Source organism: Engystomops pustulosus, chromosome 1 (genome assembly GCF_040894005.1).
Source record: "Engystomops pustulosus chromosome 1, aEngPut4.maternal, whole genome shotgun sequence".
NCBI classification, from domain to species: domain Eukaryota; kingdom Metazoa; phylum Chordata; class Amphibia; order Anura; family Leptodactylidae; genus Engystomops; species Engystomops pustulosus.
This window is the reverse complement of record NC_092411.1, coordinates 247,945,478-247,970,286: the sequence shown is the minus strand read 5'-3', so window position 1 is coordinate 247,970,286 and position 24,809 is coordinate 247,945,478. Positions and strand designations below refer to the sequence as shown.

Below are 24,809 nucleotides of genomic sequence, written 5' to 3'. Positions count from 1 at the left end.
TAAACAAAGCATTGATTTTCCTCAATGTAATTTTCTCCGCTGCCCTGCTCCAAACAGATAACTGCTTATTTTTTCCCCTGATCCTTTTGCATGACGAGAATATTAGAAGGAAGGACATGGGAAGTAATGATTTCTCTGTAAATCTCAGCAGTGAGAGGGTTAGTATGCTTGTATGTCTGTATTATGATGTAGTCAGCTTAAAATGCAGAAGGGGAGATTCAGCTGTGGGATTTGAATAGATTAATTTGCCCATGCAGCAACTAAGCAGCTGTTGTTCAGTCGAATCTCAAAGATTTGCGTTCAGAATTGATTCAGTGATTCAGGGCCGCGGTCTAGCTACAATATGATGCCCTCCGCGGCAGGTTCCATCCAGTGTATTCGCTAAATTGCACAAGACAATTTGTCATGGAGCGGCATGTCAGCACTTCCCAGGTTTATGCTAATAGATGCCGAGATTACAGAGAATTAATGTATTAAACATTTAATTGATAAAAGGCCATGCCATTTGTTACACAATGTATGTTAACGTCTAACATCATTACGGGCGTTCTGAAGTCCGTGCCAAGCGCCAGCAATGATTTATGCATATAAGATCCATCAAACCTCTACGCTTGCTTGGTTTTCAAATAACCTTTAGGTGTCTTAGCTCAGGAGAAAAAAAAACGCCTTGGACCGCACAATGTTATATTCAATGCATTATTTATTGACTTACGTATGTGTAGCTTCCCCAGTTGTAAGAAGTCAAAGACAAATGAGGACTGAGTGATGGATGGCAAAGAAAATCACAATGGAAGCCACAGACCCAGACGGTAGATGTAAACGGATTACATGGGAATGTAAAGAATGGAAAAAATTATGCAGATAAAGATAAGGTAAGTACAGCGCTTAAAATGATAATTTTACACATAATTTGTCTTAACAATTTGATTTTGCACAAAGATTTATTTTATATTGTCCTTAAATAAAGAAACTTTCTATATTAAAGATATTCATTAAAGATTTTCTAGCCGATTTCTTTTACACAATCTGTATAACTCCTTCACTTAGCCAACTGTCCTGTTGCTTCAGAGAGAGATTCAAAGTCAACCTTCTCACGGTTATGTGCTACCTTTACCAGCGGCATAACTAGGAGAGACAGGGCCCCCTAGCAGGGTACTGTATGGGGCCCCCCTTACATATACACACACATACAGTGCCATATGCAACATACTCACAAACAGTGTATACAGACACCATATATAGATATATACATATATACACCACAGTATATGTTATATACATATTATGCTGGACATGTGCAGTACAATATAGATATAATGGTGCACATCCTCCATTCTTTATTGTGTCAGGTCGGATGACGGGGCCCCCTGACACTGAGGGCCCCATAGTTACACCCCTGACCTTTACTCTTTCACAGGGGTAGGGTAAAGGGTAAGATCATATATATTGTATTGTTTTAGATTGCAGATATGGAGACAAGCTCATTTACAAAAGAATCTGTAGAGGGGCTAAGGGAGAGGGTCTGCCCTCAGAATGGCAAAGCTTTTTTAATAGTCTCCATAAGGGGAAATATTCAGGAGTGAAGCTGTGCCTGTATATGAGAGCTAGTGAAGGCATGATGTACACATAGCAGGTAATTTATTTATCATATGTTGGTGCTAGGTGTGCCAGTTTATGATGAAATCCCTGCTCCTTTGCCGAACTGGATACATCTGGTGGCTCCGGCCTCCTTACATCACACACACATCCCACACCTTACATAATCAATGTCTATTATCATGGGGGCAAGGAGATGTCTTATTGGGTGTAAAAGGAGGAATCAGTTTAGTAATGAAGCTGTGCCTAGAATGTGAACCTTACATCATGTCATTAGGCTTCTAGAAAGTCATGCTTGATGTTAAGGGGGTGGTCTTACAAGGTAAATATAATTAGCATATAGAATTCCTAGAATTTGAAGGTACCAGCATTAAGAACACCAAGCCATTGTATACATTTTCCTGGGAGAGACCTTGCCACATGTTAAAGTTTGAAACCAGGAGCCCCTTGTACATGACTTATCAGTTGGCCTGGAAATGAATGGATTGTCTTGCACATCGTAGCCTGAAATTTAGTGAAATTTTTTTTTGACTCACGATAAGCATTAACATACCGTATGCTAAATAATTTTGGCTATAACCTTAAAATGGATATTTCCTAATGAGACATTGTTGGTATTTCTAAAAACACATCATAAATGTGTAATAGATGCAGGTTTTACCTCGGCTCATAGGGGTTCTCCTCCTGGCAAAGACTCCATGACTTGCACATATTTGCTTTCTCCTAAAATTCCAGAAATAGCCAGGCACTTAACCGCAAGCTGAACAAGTCTTACTTCTACCCTGTCTTTATAGGACATGTTAATTCAAACATCGGCTGCAATGGTTTGTTGAGCTATCGCTATCATCCTAAGGTCATGAAGATCACCAGATCCAGTATAATTATAACATTACTTCTCTAAGTCACTGTGCACCTCTGACAAATACATGGAGTGGAAATCGATGCACTGAGCCTATAGAAAGCTTTGATTCAAGGCTTTTTTTGGCCATTATTTTTAATTCTCACTTTCATGGTTCTAGTGATGTCCACTGTGGCTTTTCCCCATCCACTATGCAGTCAGGAATTTTAACCTGAATTCAGAAATATGACTTATTACCCATCACTCATAAAGACCACCACTGACGTTTACATTAAGGGGAACCTGTCAACAGATTCTCAATTAACGGGTATCAGGATATGATTGACTGGTCTTTTCCTATTTGTGCATAATGAGAGACCTAAGAATCAATGCAGGAGCAAGCAAGGAGAAGCCGGAGGGAAGCAATTTTGTACTTTTCTTTTCTACAATTACAGTGATAACAAAGTTTTTAAAATTTTATTTATCCATTATTCTAACTTTATTATAATTCATCCAATGTGGCCAATTTGCCATATAGAGACTACTGTGCTCTCCACCACACTGAGAAGCCAGCACTGTGCATTGTCGGCTAATAGAGGTCATCAAACTGCTCATTCCTGAGAGTAGAGGGATGTCATAGGGACAGGGTTCAAAGTCGGGCCGAGGCGGAAATGGACTGTATGATTGAGCCTTCTGGACTGGATTTTAGGATGGAGAGTGGAGCAATAAAACTGACTGCAGTAAATGATATATAAGCATAATTTAAACACTTATAAACTACAGCACAAGGTACTGTTTAGGTTTAAGTGGGGTTAGTTTTACTAAAACCATCTTTGTGTGTAAGCCATTAGGGGCATAACGGTGTAATCTTTAGATGAATTATATAATGTTTTTGTATGCTCAGTATGTGATTGGTTATGATCTGTTTATAAGGACAAAGGCTTTCCCTATGTTGTTATCATTAAGTTCTGTCTTCAAAAGTGTGGTAAATACATTTAATAGGATCTTCAATCACATCTTTTTGCACACAGGCAGCCATGCCTTTATATATGTTAGTAGAAGCAGGACTGTAGAAAATGGACAAACATTTCTGCAGTAGCAGCAGGGCTGTGATCACGTTACAGTCCTCTATTCATTAAATGGATCCACAGCCTCTCCCCTCTTCTGCATGTAAAATGGTAACAGGCTTCTGGTTGAATACTACAGCAATGACTCAAAACTGAAGGAGGAGCTACAGAACACCTTAAAGGGATCGCCCACAATCAGGGTTATTTCCATATAGAGCCAGGGAATAAAATATATTAACAAATACCATAAACTCACCCCTGTCCAGAGCTCCTGATCAGAACAAAGACGTCAACACCCCTGTCTGTTCGAATCAGAGGCTCAGCAGTGACATCACATAGACGAAAGTGCACTCGATGCAGGCCGGTGGTGACAGATGGGCCACAGTGTTATTCTTTAAAACAACCACAATCCCCCTCTCCCTATTCCATTTAATACAGAGAGCACAGCAGAGTGAGGGCCCAACTCCAATGCACTTGGGCAAATCCTGGAAAACTTTTCACAGTCCTGTTGCTACCAAAGCATACTCAAACTACTGGCAGATTCCATTTCAATATCGCCTCATTATTCATTAAATATCAACAATCTTCATTGATGCATATTAGGTATAGACCTTGCAGCAAAAGGATGGATCCCATTGTTTTTTATGGATATTTCCAAATATTCTGTGTTTACATCATGCACTTCTTTTCCTTTAGCTACATTTCTAACATTTTATCAGCTACAGTATGTGCCATAGCAGTTGGTTGGTTGCCCGAATTGTTTTCATTAACATTTGGTGCCTACAAAATTGAAATGACCAGGAAAATCAACAGCTGTGTCCTATCTGACTGTGTCTCTGCGTTGTATGAAAACAAACACATTTTCATAATGAGATTTGCATAATGAGGCACAGAAAACAAAAGGGGACAAAATCCTAGTGGATAGATCCAAGTGATCTATTATGTTGTACTGTACATATTTATACTCTTTCAATTATATATAGATGTTCACAAAACAATTGATCTAAACATAAAACATTCTCATACCCAGAAGGATGCAGCAAAAGTACATTTTTAACACAAATAATTCTTTTCTGCAGCTATTAATAGTGAAAAAAACTGACAGATTCTCTTTAAAGCAGTTGATTATCGAGAGCACCATCCCCTCCAACAATGTATTATTAATGATCAATCCCTGAAACCTGTTTTAACCATTAAAGGGGTTTGCCAATGAAAGAAAGTTCTCAAATTAATCTCCTGTTAGGTTTACACAATAGATATAATTTTTAACCCCCATACTTTACAATTTTACTCAATTTTATTGTTGTTTTAGCTCCTATCACTCAGTGTTGGTCAGTGTAACATTGGGGTGGGGACTCTCTAAGCAGACACTTCATGATTCCTCTGTGCTATGAGATGTTGTGTGCTGACAATGTGCTTAGATTATCAGGATACAGGTTTTAGATACAGAACAATGACTCTCAGCTCTGCTTCCTCACCAAATGAATAAAACACAGAGTCAAGCAGGAGGGGGGGCAGGAGGCAGAGCACACTGCAGCATACAGACAAGAGAAGCTATTCATGATAAGAATCTGACCATAGTCAGAAAATTTAAAGTCGGATGCCAGGACAACCAAAATATATACCAGGACTGATAGAGACAGGTTGGAATTATATTTGTGAAATGCTGTTGTTTTGTTATCCTGAGTAAATTTAAGAATCTTGTCTTCATTGGAATACCCCTTTATATGTATTGCCCCGCAAAATCTATGAATAGCTGCCGTAAGAGGGTACTCTGTAGTCTTAGATACTTAGCCATTGAGATTTTATACAAAAGTGCATATCCTTCTACTTCCCCTACTTATTGACATGTGCATATACTCTAAATCAGGGTGTAGGATGGCTGCAGCGTCATAGAGGGCCATGTAATATATAAGGAGGCGCGTCACAGCAAAGGGGGCATGTGGAGACAAGGGGACTTGACTTCAGTGTTCATTCCAAATTTTTGTGCTTCAAGCTTAATGGATCTCTCGAGTTTTGGTAGAGATTCGGTAAACATTTCTGGAGAAGTATCAGTTCATACATTCATATTTATACCATGTACATACCATTGTTGTTTCGGCAATTGATCCAAAGCTGTTAACAAATATATTGCAGGTGACATTTACTGGAGGTCCTGTAAAACAAGAAATAATAATGCAATAAATATTGTGGTATAGTTGTCTAGACTATACGTATGTATACCATTTGTTTACTACACTCTAAAAAGCTTCACCTCTTGATGTATCGGAGCAGGCATTTGCGCAGCATTTATTTTACGCATATGAAAAGTCCCCGGCAGCAGTGAGTGCCCGCGCCGGCCCACTCCCAGCCAGCCGCCCCCTTCGCTTGGCCGGCCGCACACACGCCATCACACCCCTTCATGTCCCATTGGCGTGAGGTGGCGGGGAGGGCAAAATAATCGCAAGTGCTAACAAGTGCTCGCTGTTATTAACTTTTAAAACTGAGTAGATCTAATAATGTTAGTGATACAAGCAGATTGGGAATTAGTATTTAAAAGGATATGAGAAACTATCACAAGGTGAAAATGTGTGATCCTGATGACAGGTTTGCTTTCAGCTTTTGCATCAAAAACATGATACAATGAGGGAGATGTATACCAGTAGAGACTCCACAGTCATATTCTGCATAATGGATGATGTATCTGAAGTTGTGGAGTCTACTTTACAGCAGCTATTAGTTGGTCTAATTTACGCCAGAATTTTCTGACGGACAGACTGACTGACAGACATGGCCCCTCTCCTGAGATCACACCCCCTTCTTGGCCAAGTCCAAAAATGGTCTAAAACCCTTAATAGATGTGGCGTTTAGATGGAAATTACTACAGAATGCTGGCGTAGACAGATTGATGAATCTCCCTTCATGTGTTCAATGTGACTGTAGATTTTTTTTGTGATGTCTTTCTAATAAGATTTCAATGATGAGGTATGCAAGACCAAATAATAAAAGCCAATGAACTACAATGGTGACTCAGTGTTCAAACTTCCTGGAAGTGTATTAAAAGGGATTGTACAGCATTATGGATAAAGATATGTTCTTATCTAGAAACACGTTTATCCATGGGTCTGACCATGGCTGATGTTTAAAACGTGAAAAAACTAGCTTTCTTTATATAATACTTATTGGAGTCTATCTGCAGTTTACACTCCTCTGGACCTTGTTATATTAGGGTATGTCTATCCAGATGCTTTATATAGTGATAATACAGCAAGTATTTCTACATTTTATGCTATCACATTATGGGTTTTTCTTCTTAATAATGTAAATAATATTTTATGCACAAGGATTGGGTTTTTCTATTTGTACATTTAAAATGATGTTTAGTTACTTTTTATGTGTATGTTCCTTTGCATTTACACTTGTAAGATGTTCACTGCTTTACTAAAATATTAAGCAGGTAATGGTTTAAATGTGGCATTTTTGAGTCATATAGCATAGTACTGTAGGACGCACATGTCAAACACACTGTCTCAACAGCCATGGCCTGATCTATACTGTGGTCCTGCTCCTAGCTCGAAACACATAAAGTCAGCTAGGCATGTCCCCTCCATGCTCTGAATGTTACTACCAAGAAATTGGTTTGGGTATTGGGAACTAATGAGTGCTTTTTAAGAGTTTTTTAGTTAAAGGGGTATACCGGTAATATAAACTTCTGATGCAAAAACCCATAATGCTATAAATAAATGAATACAACAAATCACAATGTCATCAATCATAAAATAGAGCTTTAATATGGTCTTCTAAAGTAGGCGGAGTTATCACCAAGATGGCCGCCATCTATAACTAATACTCCCATGAGTTCTCAGTAACCGCTCCTCCCTGTCATGCACTACTCCTAGTGATGATGTAACAGACAGTCCTGCTCTGTTACCATAGTAATGATGTGTAATTGCCATCACTGCACATTATATCACTGAGATGAGGCCTCACCACAACACCGGCCATACTGGATGCACTGTAACCAAACTACAACAGCCAAACATAGTGGTGATCACATGATCTTCCCAGGTAGGTGCAGAGCATGTGATGTGGACATGTGACCAGCGGCCATCTTCTGTCCTGTGTTTCCTTCACGTGGACAAAGTCATGAGACTGATTGAAGGGTCAGTAGCATTTTAATTCTCTATTAACTCTTATGACCACAGCATGTGTCTGCTAAGGGGAGCAAAATTTTAAATAACAGCTAATTAAATATTAGCTTGTATTTAATGACCCATTTGAATATGAAGAATGCTTTTATTCCTGGAATACCCCTTTAAGTTACAATTATAAAGTGCCATTGGCCCAGTAAAAAGCCAACCATAGGGTTGATTTGGCCCTTGGTAAAATTATGTTTGACACCGCTGCTGCAGGTCGATAACACTACAATACATCCCTCCTGCATTCGGGGTTTTAATTAAGAGCTTTTTTTGTTGAAAATATATAAACCAGCAAACATAATTAGAAGTTCCCTCTATGAAGGCATCAAGAGAAATAGAATAAAAATTGCACAATGAATAAAACATAACATTGTGTCATAAAGAACAGTGATAATAAATATTCTAGTTCAGAACACAAATTGCCAATTACTAAAAGGAAATAAAAAGGAAACGGGTTATTCTGCTATAATTTTGCTTGTGAGGATTTGCATGTGGTGTTGATGAGATATTGGTATCACACTGTTTACTGGACAGTGGACAAAGCCGAGTGCAGAAGGCTCTGTCTATTGTCAAAGCAGCAATGACCGGGGACGGATGCTCCTGTTACTTCTGTGTAATTCCCTTTTGCAGCTGATATACAGTGGTCAGAGCTTTACGCATTCATTGCTATCTATTTTATAGGTTCTAGTGCATGGAGTATACATGCGTGTAAGTGTTAGAGCTGCACTGATGACATACTGATGACCTGAGAAGGGAAATGTACCATATATACTCGAGTATAAGCCTAGTTTTTCACCAAAAAAATGTGCTGAAAACCCCAACTCGGCTTATACTCGAGTAAAAAAAATATATATTTTATCAGGTTTTTGTGGTAAAATTAGGGGCCTCGGCTTATACTTGGGTTGGCATATACTCCAGTATATTGGGCCAGAAACTTCTTATAGACAAAACATATATATATATATATTTTTTTTTTGACGCGCGTTTCGCCGTCGCTTCCCCAAGGGGGTGTGCTGTGGCAAGGCGGGGGGAGGATATATCTACCCTCACACACAAAACCAGCTGGGGTGCTGTGGTGGTGGTCTGGGGCTAATTTGACCTGAGGCACAGGTATAATACTTTGACACTTGGTATTTAACTGTGATGTAGTTTATATTCTCTGTGCTCGGTACAGCCCTTATTTTTACATTCATGGATCAATTTTGTAGATTGTTATGACGTATTATTCTATACTATGGCTAATGCATTGACCACCACCGTGCTGTTTGTTCTTATGGTTTTAATGTGTATGTTTTTAATGTCCAATTTTTGATTGTCTATATGTATTAATAAAGATTTATATTTTGTATTTTGGTACTGGCAGTATGATACATGGTCTCATATGCTTCTTGTTGGTATTCTCTGTTTGCATAGCATAGTGGCCTGTCACTTAAGAAGTGGGTACGATTATTGGTATTTATTAAAACATATTTTTGACCTATTTATAAGCCATGTAAGGAACTGAGCCATATGAGGATATGATCCCACCAATCAGCTGTTTGCAGTGAATCTTACTACGGGCCATATAGTAAAGAACCAGTCGACTATGTAATAGTGCTACCACAAGAACTGCACAAAGTTGACTGGTGGCAGTGCCAGTCTAGACAATTAACAGTTCATGCCTAGAAACCTCCTTTAAGGGAATGACAAAAAAATCAATTGTTTTGCAAAAAATAGATACATTATTTTGGAATATAATGTCATCCTCTTAAATGCCTTTTTTAACCCTTACTTTCTTACCAGGAGATTTCTCTTATCATAGGAGCAGAGCATCCGTAGATGCAATATTCTTCAATATTGCAATACTCTTCTTTACAGACACAAAGTATTGGTATATGTATATGTACTGTATATGCTAATACCTTGCTTTCAGTTTTTATTTTTTTCTACAATTCTATGGTACTGGTAAACATACTGAAGATACAACTGAAACCAAAAGTCTACATACACCATATAAAAAGGCACATATTCATGTTTTTCTCACTATTTGACATTAAATCAAAATAAACTTTTTCTGGTGCAGTTTAATTAGGAGAACCAAAATTATATATTTGCTAAATGACAGCATAATGAGAGAGGGAAATTGTGAGCCTTTTCTTACTTTCTGCAATATTTTACATATGTTTCATTAGTATTTGGTACTATTGGCCTTAAACTGTATGACTTGTTTCTAACAATGTGATCATTCTTCCACAAGTTGCTCACATTAGGAATTTGGCTGCATTCCTGCCTTACTTGCACCTGCATTTTAAGTTTTTTTTTTTTGTGATGGCCCCTCCAAAACACGGACTTTGTTATACTTAAGCCATTCTGGCAGTAGCGGGCCATTTAAAAGATCCATTATCGCCTAAGCTTTAACTTCCTAGCTGATGTCTGAAGATGTTGCTTAAAGGGAACCTTTCACCAGGGACCTAATTTTCACTAAAGGCAGGTTGTAGAAGCCCATGACACCTGCAGTGCAAATATGTCTTTCTGTTTTTTTCTACGCATTTGCATTACAATATAATTGTGTGTTATAACTTACCTTGCACCCTGACAGAATCCACTGTGTAGTCACAGGGGTTGGGCTTTGGTTTGGATGCATTTCAAAAAACAACAGGTGACTTGTCTGTACTGCAAACTCCTCAGCTCTCAGCACCCACTAATGTGATCCTGTACAGCTCCTCCCTACCCCACTGATGTCAGCTCACAAGCTCACCTTTGTGAAGGAGCAAGAGGGAGGAGCACAAAGGTGGGGGCTAAGATCTGAGGAGTGAGTAACACAGACAAGTCACATATGCATTTGTAATTCTTTTGTTTCTTTTGGAGTACAGGCTGTCCCCGGGTTATGTACAAGATAGCTTCTGTAGGTTTGTTAAGTTTTTTAAGTTGAATTTCTATGTAAGTCGGAACTGAATATTTTATCATTTTAACACCAGCCAAATTTCTTTTGGTCTTTGTGACAGCAGGATTTTAAAAATGTTGGGTTGTCATAAGAACCAGGATTAACAATAAAGCTTAATTTTAGACACCTTTTATAACTCCTACAGATGATTATTGTAGCCTAAGGCTACAGTAAATTACCAACATCCAGAGGTCCGTTTATAACTAGGGATCATCTGTATATCATGTGTTCTTAAGTAGGGGACCCCCTGTAATTACTTTTTCTGGGCCGAGATGCCTTTACTTCATGTTGGTACAGTACTCAATTCACTGTGGTTAACTCTTAGCAGCTTCAACCAGCATCTTCACAAGGTATTTTGCTTTTGTTCTTGGATTCATATGCACATTTCAGACCAAAAAACATTCAGCCATGGTACATAGAACCTTTCTCCTTCCCAAGTGGTATCATGGCTGGACATTCCTATCTTGTTTGTACGTGCGTATAATTGAACAGATGAATTTGCCACTAGGTATCTGGAAATTGCACCCAAGGGTGAAACAGACTAATGCAAGTCCAGGATTCTCTTCCTGATATCTTGGCTGATTTTTTTTAGACGTTTCCATGATGTTACACAAAGAAATAGAGTGTTTCAGGTGTATCTTAAAAATATCCACAGGTGTGTCTTTTATTAACTCAGAGGTTGCCAATAAACAAAGCTTCTAAAGAAGTATACAGTATCCCATCCTGTGTCTCATCACACTATGTAGTCACAGATGTCAGCAGTATTCGGTTCAAAATAAGTGTATCATGCCTGAAATATTTGGAGGTATTTCAGGAGCAGTGTGAGAGTGTTGGGGGGTAAATCACTCCTCACACTAAATAGAGAGGAACCTATCTTTTCATGTGTAAAAAAATTGGCTTTTCAAGTGCGGATAAAATAAATAAAGGAAGATGTTGAAATGTGTAATAACTTGACATCTGAAAGTATTTATACTACAAAAAGATAGCATTTGCAAGCAATTTTCTTTTAGCAGACAACCACTTTAACACCAGATAATGTAACACCAAGAAATAAAACCAAGGGACTCAATGAAAAAATAGTCTATGAAAGAAGAGCTGAAGTGAGTTGACACATTGAGAGGACGGCATCATCATTAGAGCACAGTCTGGGAGTGAAGACAATCACTATAGTAATTACAATAGAACTCAGCCCAGGAAAAGAGAAAATGACTATATAAACCCAACCAAATGCAGCCTAAGAGTAAACACACCATCAAATACCTCATTAAACTAGAGCTGAATAGATTACACAGACACAGGGGGTATTTATCATGTAATGTATGCCAGTGTACTGGTTTGCAGGGCATGAAAAATTACAATTCCTGGTGCACAGCGACCTTTTCCCTTCGCACCACCCTCATGCCACTTATTTGAAAAATTGGTATGACGGTTGTGGGACACCTGGCGGACACCAGAGGCATCTAAATTTACTACACTGCTCCAATACTAGTAGGTTACATATCTCCAAAACACAGCGGTCGACATTTATAGCGCACTGGAGGGAGCTTATCGGTGCAGAGTAGGACCATGCGCCATATTTATTATAGCGACTCAACAGAATTGTGTTGCACGCCCTATGTTAAAGGTGCACCAAAAAAATTACGTGCACATTTCCCAAGCAGTGCAGGGAGCACAAGATTAATGAAGGGTGTGCGACACAATTCTCTGCATGATAAATGTGACGCAATGGGGGTCATTTACTAATGGCCCAAATCGCTTTTTTTTCCGTCGGGTTTCCTGAATTTTTCGATTTGCACCGAATTACCCCGGATTTTTTGCGCACGCGATCGGATTGTAGCGATTCGGCGCTGACATGCATGTGACGGAAATTGGGGGGGGGGGCGTGGCCGCCAGAAAACCCGACGGATTCGGAAAAATCATGATTTTTTTTTTAAAAAGTGTCGCTTGACACGCACTTACCTGCACCAAGAAATAGAAGGTGAACTCTGGTGAACTCCAGCGGCCCTCGGCGCAGCAGCAACACCTAGTGGATATCGGCGCATGGACCTAAGTGAATCCCGGCCGGACCCGAATCAGCGTCGGAGAACCCGCCGCAGGATCGCGACTGGATCAGGTAAGTAAATCTGCCCCATTGTCTGACTGTCCACCGGAAGCCCCTTTGAGTGCAGAATTCTGTATTGCGTCGGGTATAGTGCAGTTTTAGAAATTAATCTCTAAAAATAATGTTCAAAGTCAGACGAAAAACTGGTGCAGGGGCTTTAATAAATGTGGGCTAATATGTGTAAATATAAAATATAATTATTATTATTTCATTGCATTAAAAACACATACCGAATGTTACAGAAATTGCTCATAGCCTCCTGAAGAAGCAAATGTGAAACGTGTGTTGGGTAAAGGGGAACCTGAGCCCAGCAATGCAAGTATCACTCGGAACTTTAGAAGACTTTGTGATCCAGATCATCATACATTGAGGGAGTCTAGCTAGTCATAAACAATGAGAGGACAATCAGGATATTTGTGCATTTCCCATAAAGCATTTTGCCTACATTACCAAGGTTTACCCCATCCCTGTCTTGTACTATAAGCTAATTTTTAAGCTAATATTTATCATTATGTATGTGCTTTTCAGTAAGGAAATAACAGAAATTATATTTTATATATTTATATATATATTGGACATTTTGCTTTTTGGTTAATCTAAATTTACTATAGCCTGCACCAGGATACTGTTGGAGGTTAAATCAGTAATCTATGCCAACATCTATTGCCTAGGCCTATACTTGAGTAGCAAGTCGGGCCCTGCAGCTCCCAGATAATGTAATTTCCTGCAGCCCCCCATTAATGGGATGCCCTGCAGCCCCCCTCATAATATAATGCCCTGCCCTTCATTGTCTGCTCTGACTGCCGGCTCATGCTATGATGTCAGAAGCCAATGCTGATGTCATAGTGTGCACCGACGTGTCTCTGCCCACTCTGTTACCAGTGAAGAAGAGAAGGAAGAGGAGCGATGCGGAGCATCAGGGAGTAACAGAAGGTGAGTATGTAAGTTTATTTTTTTATTAACTCGTCTATAAGCTGGAGTTATTCAGGACATTTTTTGTACTCTAAAGCTCGGCTTATACACGAGTATATAAATAAAGACAAAATATTTCATAGAAAATCACATTATTTTGACCAAAGACCACAAATTTATGAATAAAAATGAAGTTTATTATCAGATACTTTGATATTCCCCTCCCTTTTATTATATTTCCAGCCTCCCAGTATGTTCCTTTTTGTCACTTATTTTGTCTGATATCATTGTGACCTGCTCAGAATTACATGGATTTATGCATCTTACAACAAGTCCCTCACTTCCTCATGATTCAGCTGTCTGCGCTGTAACACATAGGCTTTCCATGGCACATACCACAACTACAGAGATACACAGTTATAATGATAAAGGTAACAGCCTAGCCCCCTGACTGTACACTTAGATCTCACAGATTCTGTAGAAGAATACAGTGTGAAGGTTTATCACACTGTCCTCCCAGCAGGCAGAAATGGTTTAGTCTCCAGCTGCCCTTGTGAAGCTATTCAGCTGAATCATGCATAACAAAGAAGATAGCATAGAGGATGAGAAATCTTAAACAATATGCCTTAAAGAGGTTTTCACATTAAATACATCTATTATAAATACTCATAATAGGGATTAATGACTGGCGTCCAACCAGTATGGATGAATGTCCTTTCAATAACTACTATTTAACTAGTCACATTTGTTCTATTGCTATAATTTCATAAAACTCTACATCAGCCTACTTTAGTGTTGTAAGATGAATGAATAAAGTATAAATAGTTTGTCGGTGAATCTTATAGCCTACAGTATGCAGCAGCATTGTAAAGAATTGCCATATATTCTTTGGGTTTCAAACCGTCGAGAAAGATGAATTCCATTGCTGTTCTATTTAATATGCATGAGGACAAAGCAATAAAAGAAGTGACTGCTGCAATAATGTGATGCTCAGAGATTAGAGAAGATATTAGCAGTGGTGACGACGGCAACATTATTTTCAGAGCTTCATTATGAAAACTCAATTGACTTTCATCCTGTGGTCATTTATGCAGGTACATAATATTCCTCTGTGGATGAAGATTGCATCGCTTACTTAACTGACCTCATAAAAGGTTACACAATGGATAGAAGCCGCTTTATTTCATTAACTAACTCATAAAAGCCATCTACAACCTTCCAGGCCAGAAAACAAGTAATTAGAAGAAAAAAAAAATCTCTTTTCTCGCCACAAGGCGCATGTTATTTCCTTACGCTAGAAATGTTTACTAACAAAAATTCAATAGAACGAACAATCCATGTACCGTGTAGTTCATTATTGCTACTTCAGTCCGAATTTACATAAAAACAACATATTATTTTATTATAAGGAGCCCCTACAGCATTGTTTTCACCACAGTTAGTCCCAAATGGTTGAATAAATTAATGATTGCATCAATTGCTTACTAAATATTGAAAAGACTTAGAATATCTTGAAGGCATATATGAAAAAAAGCTTGTAATTCCATTGAAAAAAATGTAATTTAAAATGTTTCTGAATGCAGAATTTAAAAAAATGTTACCTTTGAAGTTGGGTCTTATTCTTGCGTCATAACCAGATGTTCTACCCATAAGTTTGTCCAGAAAATCCGACGGTGACATTGGAGGACTACGGGATCGAGCACTGTCTGTTTCTTTGGTGGCAACCAAACTAGAAGATAAAATGCAAAGTTTACAAAAACCTTCAAGTAATCAAACTTATAAAGAAGACTGCAAGCTGCTTAAAATGTTTTTTTTTTTTTACTGTACAGCTATAGCACCAACTAATAGCACCAGCATGTTCTTTAGTACATAGAATCCATAGGGGTTAATGAATTGTTAAGCCAGAAAACAAATATAAAAAAGACACTGAAAGATGTTCCACAAAGGCCAACACCAACCTACGACCATGTTCAAAGCTCAGACTCAGACTCTGTTCTATCACTGCATTTATTATTTTGATCTATCAGAAGGTATCATCATTTCTTGCACAACCTGAAGCTAAGCTCAGAGGTTCAAAACCCAGACTTCATATGGATCAGCTGTTTTTGAAGCCTGGGAAGGGATGAAGCTGGATATAGAAGGCTCCATGCACTGCACAGCAAATATTTTGGGTGATAGCAGCTCTGCTTCCAGCACTTGAATAGGAGATAAACTGTACAGTTTCAGCATTGGAAAACTGACTAAATAGTTTATTGATGCAGTGTCTGGGTGACTCCCACCTATCCCCGACTGATGAAATACTGATTTAATGACAATACCTGCAGTGAGTGTCACAAAATAATGAATAATCCACTGCTTCCCTCTCTTAGGCCATATTCAAATTAAAGTGTGCTCGCTACAAGGCGGCCCCTGGGAGAGAAGGAGGGGGTGGATTCCGCTCAACCCTGCCCCTCTCCATAGAGAAACAGGCGGCACGGTGCCGTATACCGGGAAAAGATAGGCCATGTCCTATCTTTTCACAGGGTACGGAACGTGTGCTGTACGCCCATTGCTATCTATGGAGGACATATATCCGACGTATATATGTCGGCTATATATACGCCCCCCACACGGCTGTGTGAATGCAGCCTTAATGTCACAGCTGAATCTGTAGAGATCACCTGCATGGTAATGTTTTCTGCCATACAACATTTCTTCACATTGGTGTCTCTGTAACCCTTCCGGATCATATGTCACCCACACCATGCCTAATCCAAGAATTATCAACTAGTTCTCATCACTCTAGCAAAGATCCAGATCATTGCACAGGGGCTGATGATGGAAAGTGCATAGTTGCTCCAAAAAACATAATACCCCGGTATATACTCTTTTAGATGTCATATTAAATTGTTTTATTTTCCTTTTATTTTCGCAGATACATTTCAATATTCCAATTTCTCCTGAAACCAGTGCAATAAAAACCATGACATGGTAGCTGCTGACTACCCTACTTGGTTGAGCAATGCCACCATATTAGATGTGATTTTTCTCCTCACCCACATGCAGCAAATAAACTACAGGAACATTGAGACTTTGCTGTTACTCATTGTGTGTACTGTATGTTCTAAAGAGGAAAGTCTCTTTTCAAAAGACTTTGTTCTATTCAAAACAAATTTCCAGAAAGATTGACACATCTTTATACAAAGTAGTTGAGTCCGTAACCCTGTGCTTTTTGGAAATGTCATAGTAGCTAAATGTTTCTGTTCTAAATTTTTATGTTTTTCTTTAGATTGCTGTTTGCAATTCTGATATTTTCAATCTCACCGCACATATACAGTACTGCATGTATTTATGTCATGCCCCACTTATAGGATTGTAGTTTTACATTTTAATCAATCAGTGATGACATTAACATAATAGAGATCATAGATAAAAAGCAAGGCAGCACTCCATATTTAAATGATAACAATTAGAGATGAGCGAACATGCTCGTCCGAGCTTGATGCTCGGTCGAGCATTAGGGTACTCGAAACTGCTCGTTGCTCGGACGAATACTTCGCCCGCTCGAGAAAATGGCAGCTCCCGCCGTTTTGCTTTTTGGCGGCCAGAAACAGAGCCAATCACAAGCCAGGAGACTCTGCACTCCACCCAGCATGACGTGGTACCCTTACACGTCGATAGCAGTGGTTGGCTGGCCAGATCAGGTGACCCTGGGATAGACTAGCCGCTGCCCGCGCTGCTCGGATCATTCTGTGTCTGGATGCCGCTAGGGAGAGAGCTGCTGCTGCTCAGGGAAAGCGTTAGGCTGTTCTATTAGCTTACTGTTAGGCAGGAGTGATTCTCAAAGAACCCAACAGCCCTTCTTAGGGCTACAATAACGTTCTACTTTTTTTATTTTAATTTGCATCTAGTACCATTTTGTGAGGAATTAGCAGGGGGACTTGCTACCGTTGTGTTTAGCTCTTAGTGGCACACATATCCATAGCAAAGACCGAAGTGGGAAAATTTAGTAGGGGTTGGATTTCAATTAGGCACTAACTCAGTGTCATCTCATCTGGCATAGTAGTGTGCTTTGATACTTGGCTAGAAAATAGCCATAGGAGAATACAAAGAGCTTACTTACGCATACAGTAGCGTTCTATATATTTGATTTCTGGTTGATCTGCTGGTGGCTGTACTTTCTGCAGTGCATGTACTAGCCAATTCTGAGCAATTTGTAGTGAGACTTGCGACCGCTGTGTTCTGCGCTTAGTGACGCACATATCCATAGCAAAGACCGAAGTGGGAAAATTTAGTAGGGGTTGGATTTCAATTAGGCACTAACTCAGTGTCATCTCATCTGGCATAGTAGTGTGCTTTGATACTTGGCTAGAAAATAGCCATAGGAGAATACAAAGAGCTTACTTACGCATACAGTAGCGTTCTATATATTTGATTTCTGGTTGATCTGCTGGTGGCTGTACTTTCTGCAGTGCATGTACTAGCCAATTCTGAGCAATTTGTAGTGAGACTTGCGACCGCTGTGTTCTGCGCTTAGTGACGCACATATCCATAGCAAAGACCGAAGTGGGAAAATTTAGTAGGGGTTGGATTTCAATTAGGCACTAACTCAGTGTCATCTCATCTGGCATAGTAGTGTGCTTTGATACTTGGCTAGAAAATAGCCATAGGAGAATACAAAGAGCTTACTTACGCATACAGTAGCGTTCTATATATTTGATTTCTGGTTGATCTGCTGGTGGCTGTACTTTCTGCAGTGCATGTACTAGCCAATTCTGAGCAATTTGTAGTGAGACTTGCGACCGCTGTGTTCTGCGCTTAGTGACGCACATATCCATAGCAAAGACCGAAGTGGGAAAATTTAGTAGGGGTTGGATTTCAATTAGGCACTAACTCAGTGTCATCTCATCTGGCATAGTAGTGTGCTTTGATACTTGGCTAGAAAATAGCCATAGGAGAATACAAAGAGCTTACTTACGCATACAGTAGCGTTCTATATATTTGATTTCTGGTTGATCTGCTGGTGGCTGTACTTTCTGCAGTGCATGTACTAGCCAATTCTGAGCAATTTGTAGTGAGACTTGCGACCGCTGTGTTCTGCGCTTAGTGACGCACATATCCATAGCAAAGACCGAAGTGGGAAAATTTAGTAGGGGTTGGATTTCAATTAGGCACTAACTCAGTGTCATCTCATCTGGCATAGTAGTGTGCTTTGATACTTGGCTAGAAAATAGCCATAGCAATAGGATAGCATTGTTTGGTTTTAAAAACTCAAAAAAAAACAAAAAACACAAAAAAAAAAAAAAAACACAAAAAAAAACAAAAAAAAAGTAAAAAAAAAAATAAAGTTATAACTCTCATTTTAAAAATGTTTAACCCGAGGGCTAGGGGTAGAGGACGAGGGCGGGGACGTGGGCGTCCAACTACTGCAGGGGTCAGAGGCCGTGGTCCTGGGCGGGGTGAGACACCACCTGCTGATGAGGGAGCAGGGGAACGCCGCAGAGCTACACTCCCTAGGTTCATGTCTGAAGTTACTGGGACTCGTGGTAGAGCACTGTTGAGGCCAGAACAGTGCGAACAGGTGATGTCGTGGATTGCTGACAATGCTTCGAGCAATTTGTCCACCACCAGTCAGTCTTCCACGCAGTCCACCCATGTCACCGAAATCGCCACTCCTCCAGCTCCTGCACCTCAGCCTCCTCCCCCCCAGTCTGCCCCCTCCCAGGAAAATTTGGCATTTGAACCGGCATACTCTGAGGAACTGTTTTCTGGACCCTTCCCACAGTCACAAACCACTTGTCCGGTTGCTGCTGAGCAATTTTCCGATGCCCAGGTTTTCCAACAGTCACAGTCTGTGGGTGATGATGACCTTCTTGACGTAGTGGAAGTGTGTAAAGAGGTGTCCGACGATGAGGAGACACGGTTGTCAGACAGTGGGGAAGTTGTTGTCAGGGCAGGAAGTCCGAGGGGGGAGCAGACTGAGGGATCGGAGGATGATGAGGTGACAGACCCAAGCTGGGTTGAGAGGCCGGGTGAACACAGTGCTTCTGAGACGGAGGAGAGTCCTCGACCAGAACAGGTTGGAAGAGGCAGTGGTGGGGCCAGACGGAGAGGCAGGGCCAGAGCTGGTGCATCAGCGCCAAATGTGTCAACTAGTGAAGCTCCCGTGGCGAGGGCTCCTGCGGCGAGGGCTAGATCTTCAGAAGTCTGGAGGTTCTTTAAGGAAACACCGGATGACCGACGGACTGTGGTGTGCAACATTTGCCAAACCAGGCTCAGCAGGGGTTCCACCACTACTAGCTTAACTACCACCAGTATGCGCAGGCATATGAATGCTAAACACCCCACTCAGTGGCAACAAGCCCGTTCACCTCCGGCCGTGCACACCACTGCTCATTCCCCTGTGTCAGCTGCTAGTCAGCCCCCTGCCCAGGACCCTGCCACAAAAACCCCATCATCGCCTCCACGATCCTCCACAGCATCCACCAGCGTTCAGCTCTCCATACCCCAGACGCTGGAGCGGAAACGCAAATATAGTGCAACCCACCCGCACGCCCAAGCCCTTAATGTGCACATCTCCAGATTGCTTAGCCTGGAGATGCTGCCCTATAGGCTAGTAGAGACCGAGGCCTTTCGCAACCTCATGGCGGCGGCCGCCCCTCGGTATTCGGTCCCCAGCCGCCACTACTTTTCCCGATGTGCCGTCCCAGCCCTGCACCAGCACGTGTCAGACAACATCATCCGTGCCCTGACCAACGCCGTTTCTGACAAGGTCCACCTGACCACGGACACGTGGACGAGTGCTGCCGGGCAGGGCCACTATATATCGCTGACGGCACATTGGGTTAACTTGGTGGAGGCTGGGACCGAGTCTGACACTGGGGCTGCTCATATACTGCCGACGCCGAGGATTGCGGGGCCTACCTCGGTCCAGGTGTTTCAGGCCTACTATGCCTCCTCCTCCTCCCACCCCTCCTCCACCTCCTCCTCCGAACTACCATCCGTGGGCACGGCGCCATCAGTCGGTAGCTCTAGGCACAGCAGCAGTGCCGTCGCTAAGCGACAGCAGGCGGTGCTCAAACTGCTGAGCCTAGGCGACAAAAGGCACACCGCCCAAGAGCTATTACAGGGCATCACGGCGCAGACTGATCTGTGGCTGGCACCGCTGAACCTCAAGCCGGGAATGGTTGTGTGTGACAACGGCCGTAACCTGGTGGCGGCTCTGCAACTCGGCAGACTGACACATGTGCCATGCCTGGCCCATGTGTTAAATCTGATAGTTCAGCGTTTCCTCAAGACATACCCCAATCTGTCTGATTTGCTCACGAAGGTGCGCCGCATCTGTGCGCATTTCAGGAAGTCCAGCCCAGATGCTGCCACTCTCAGGGCAGCGCAGCGCCGCCTCCAACTGCCCGCTCACCGACTGTTGTGCGACGTGCCCACGAGGTGGAATTCAACACTGACCATGTTATCCAGAGTTTACCAGCAGCGCAGAGCGATTGTAGACTGCCAGATGTCAACTTCCACCAGAACTGGTAGTCAGGTCAGTCAGCTTCCTCAAGTCTACAATGAGGAGTGGACGTGGATGTCTGATATCTGTCAGGTGCTGAGTAACTTTGAGGAGTCAACACAGATGGTCAGTGGCGATGCCGCCATCATCAGCCTCACCATCCCGCTGCTTGGCCTGTTGAAAAACTCTCTGGTCAGCATGAAGTCGGAAGCTTTGCGCTCGTCACAAGAGACAGGGGAAGAATATTCCCTTGTTGATAGCCAAAGCACCCTCAGGTCTGTTTCTCAGCGCATATCGGAGGAGGTGGAGGTGGAGGAGGATGAGGAGGAAGAGGAGGAGAATGTTGGTGAGACACAAGAGGGGACCATTGTTGAGTCCTTTACTGTTCAGCGTGTATGGGCAGAAGAAGAGGAGTTGGAGGAGTTGGAGGAGGAGGAAATGGACAGTCAGGCCAGTGAGGGGAGTGAATTCTTACGCGTTGGTACTCTGGCACATATGGCAGATTTCATGCTAGGCTGCCTATCCCGTGACCCTCGCGTTCAAAGAATTTATTCCAGCACCGATTACTGGGTGTTCACTCTCCTGGACCCACGGTACAAGCAAAATCTTTCCACTCTCATCCCTGCAGAGGAAAGGAGTGTGAGAATGCATGAATACCAGCAGGCCCTGGTGCACAAGCTGAAACAGTATTTCCCTTCTGACAGCGCTAGCGGCAGAGTGCGTAGTTCTGCGGGACAAGTAGCGAGGGAGAGTAGGCGAGCAGGCAGCTTGTCCAGCACTGGCAAGGGTACGCTTTACAAGGCTTTTGCCAGCTTTATGTCACCCCAGCAAGACACTGTCACCTGTCCCCAGTCTCGGCAGAGTAGGGCTGATCTTTACAGAAAGATGGTGAGGGAGTACGTAGCTGACCATACCATCGTCCTAAATGATCACACAGCTCCCTACAACTACTGGGTTTCAAAGCTGGACATGTGGCACGAACTGGCGCTGTACGCCTTGGAGGTTCTTGCCTGCCCTGCCGCTAGCGTCTTGTCCGAGCGGGTTTTCAGTGCAGCTGGTGGCATCATCACCGATAAGCGTACACGCCTGTCGACTGACAGCGCTGACAGGCTGACGCTTATTAAAATGAATAAAGGCTGGATTTCTCAGAATTTCCAATCTCCACCAGGTGAAGGAAGCTCAACCTGAATAATTGATCCACTCCTCCTCCTCCTCATTTTCCTCCTTCTCCTCCTCTTTGTACAGTAAAGCAGAGGAAAATGGCTATTTTTTGACAGGGCCCACTGGCTCTTGCTATAGTACTTCATGCATTTAATTTTTCTGGAGGGCCACCTACCCGGTCCTCTGTTTGAAACAATTTTTGTGAGTGCCACATACAGGCACTCAATCTATTCCATTTTACTGCAGGGCCACCTACCTGCTCCTCTGGTTTGAAACATTTTTGGGACTGCCACATACAGGCACTCAATCTATTCCATTTTACTGGAGGGCCACCTACCTGCTCCTCTGGTTTGAAAAATTTTTGGGACTGCCACATACAGGCACTCAATCTATTCCATTTTACTGCAGGGCCACCTACCTGCTCCTCTGGTTTGAAACATTTTTGGGACTGCCACATACAGGCACTCAATCTATTCCATTTTACTGCAGGGCCACCTACCTGCTCCTCTGGTTTGAAACATTTTTGGGACTGCCACATACAGGCACTCAATCTATTCCATTTTACTGCAGGGCCACCTACCTGCTCCTCTGGTTTGAAACATTTTTGGGACTGCCACATACAGGCACTCAATCTATTCCATTTTACTGGAGGGCCACCTACCTGCTCCTCTGGTTTGAAAAATTTTTGGGACTGCCACATACAGGCACTCAATCTATTCCATTTTACTGCAGGGCCACCTACCTGCTCCTCTGGTTTGAAACATTTTTGGGACTGCCACATACAGGCACTCAATCTATTCCATTTTACTGGAGGGCCACCTACCTGCTCCTCTGGTTTGAAAAATGTTTGGGACTGCCACATACAGGCACTATCCAAATTAAATTGTCTCCATAGCAGCCTCCACACGTTGTCTCCATTGCTACCTCCAAAAGTCGTCCATATAGCTGCCTCCATACATCGTCCCTTTATCAAACGAGGTGTGTCAGGCAGAAATTTGGGTTGTTTTCATGGATTCCACATCAAAGTTGTTAACTTTGTCGCCACCCTGCTGTGTTATCCACAAAATATACTGGCAAACTTTTACCATTTAGGGATATTATTTCAGCGCTTCTTGCGCATCTGTTTACATTCCCCTCACCCGGCATATCCTAAACTTATAAGAACGCTACTACACTTGATCTTATACAAAAGGTTCTTAGAAGTGCTGTTTGGGGAGTAGCCTAGAGACAGGGGCTTGAATTGGCGAAAGCTCGCCTGGCAGCGGAGCGCCAGCTCCATGCGCATCATGCGCTTCTTGCGCATCTGTTTACATTCCCCTCACCCGGCATATCCTAAACTTATAAGAACGCTACTACACTTGATCTTATACAAAAGGTTCTTAGAAGTGCTGTTTGGGGAGTAGCCTAGAGACAGGGGCTTGAATTGGCGAAAGCTCGCCTGGCAGCGGAGCGCCAGCTCCATGCGCATCATGCGCTTCTTGCGCATCTGTTTACATTCCCCTCACCCGGCATATCCTAAACTTATAAGAACGCTACTACACTTGATCTTATACAAAAGGTTCTTAGAAGTGCTGTTTGGGGAGTAGCCTAGAGACAGGGGCTTGAATTGGCGAAAGCTCGCCTGGCAGCGGAGCGCCAGCTCCATGCGCATCATGCGCTTCTTGCGCATCTGTTTACATTCCCCTCACCCGCCATATCCCAAACTTATAAGAACGCTACTACACTTAACTTGGTGCAGGCTGGGACCGAGTCTGACCCTGGGGCTGGTCATATACTGCCGACGCAGAGAATTGCGGGGCCTACCTCGGTCCAGGTCTCAAAGGCCTACTATACCTCCTCCCACCCCTCCTCCACCTCCTCCTCCTCCGAATTACCATCCGTGGCCATGGCGCCATCAGTCGGTAGCTCTAGGCACAGCAGCAGTGCCGTCGCTAAGCGACAGCAGGCGGTGCTGAAACTGCTGAGCCTAGGCGATAAAAGGCACACCGCCCAAGAGCTATTACAGGGCATTCCACATCAAAGTTGTTAACTTTGTCGCCACCCTGCTGTGTAATCCACAAAATATACTTGCAAACTTTTACCATTTAGGGATATTATTTCAGCGCTTCTTGCGCATCTGTTTACATTCCCCTCACCCGCCATATCCTAAACTTATAAGAACGCTACTACACTTGATCTTATACAAAAGGTTCTTAGAAGTGCTGTTTGGGGAGTAGCCTAGAGACAGGGGCTTGGATTGGCAAAAGCTCGCCTGGCTGCAGAGCGCCAGCTCCATCCCAAGATCCAACTAACATAGTTGCAGCACCTTTAATCTACTACTAGTTCACTGCCTCCATAATAATAATAATAATAATCTTTATTTATATAGCGCCATCATATTCCGTAGCGCTTTACAAATCATAGGAAACAAATACAAATGTATTGTAACAGAGCACAACATTTGTATGGAACAACAGGAGTGAGGTCCCTGCTCGCCAGAGCTTACGGTTTATGAAGATGATGGGGTAACACGAGGTAAAAGAATATTTAACGGTCAAGCCATTC

The 24,809-nt window shown here is 42.2% G+C and overlaps 1 protein-coding gene across 2 annotated transcripts in view; it reads right to left on the bottom strand.

Moving 5' to 3' along the window:
* The window catches only part of GLRA3 (glycine receptor alpha 3), a 107,985-nt gene that overhangs the window by 61,847 nt on the left and 21,329 nt on the right, over positions 1–24,809 (bottom strand). For both annotated transcript variants that reach the window (XM_072123759.1, XM_072123767.1), the window contains exons 2-3: positions 15,217–15,344; positions 5,589–5,656 (exon numbers count right to left, since the gene is read on the bottom strand). In XM_072123759.1, coding sequence (XP_071979860.1) covers positions 5,589–5,656; positions 15,217–15,344 — 196 coding nt within the window. The remainder of the gene's footprint in view (positions 1–5,588; positions 5,657–15,216; positions 15,345–24,809) is intronic.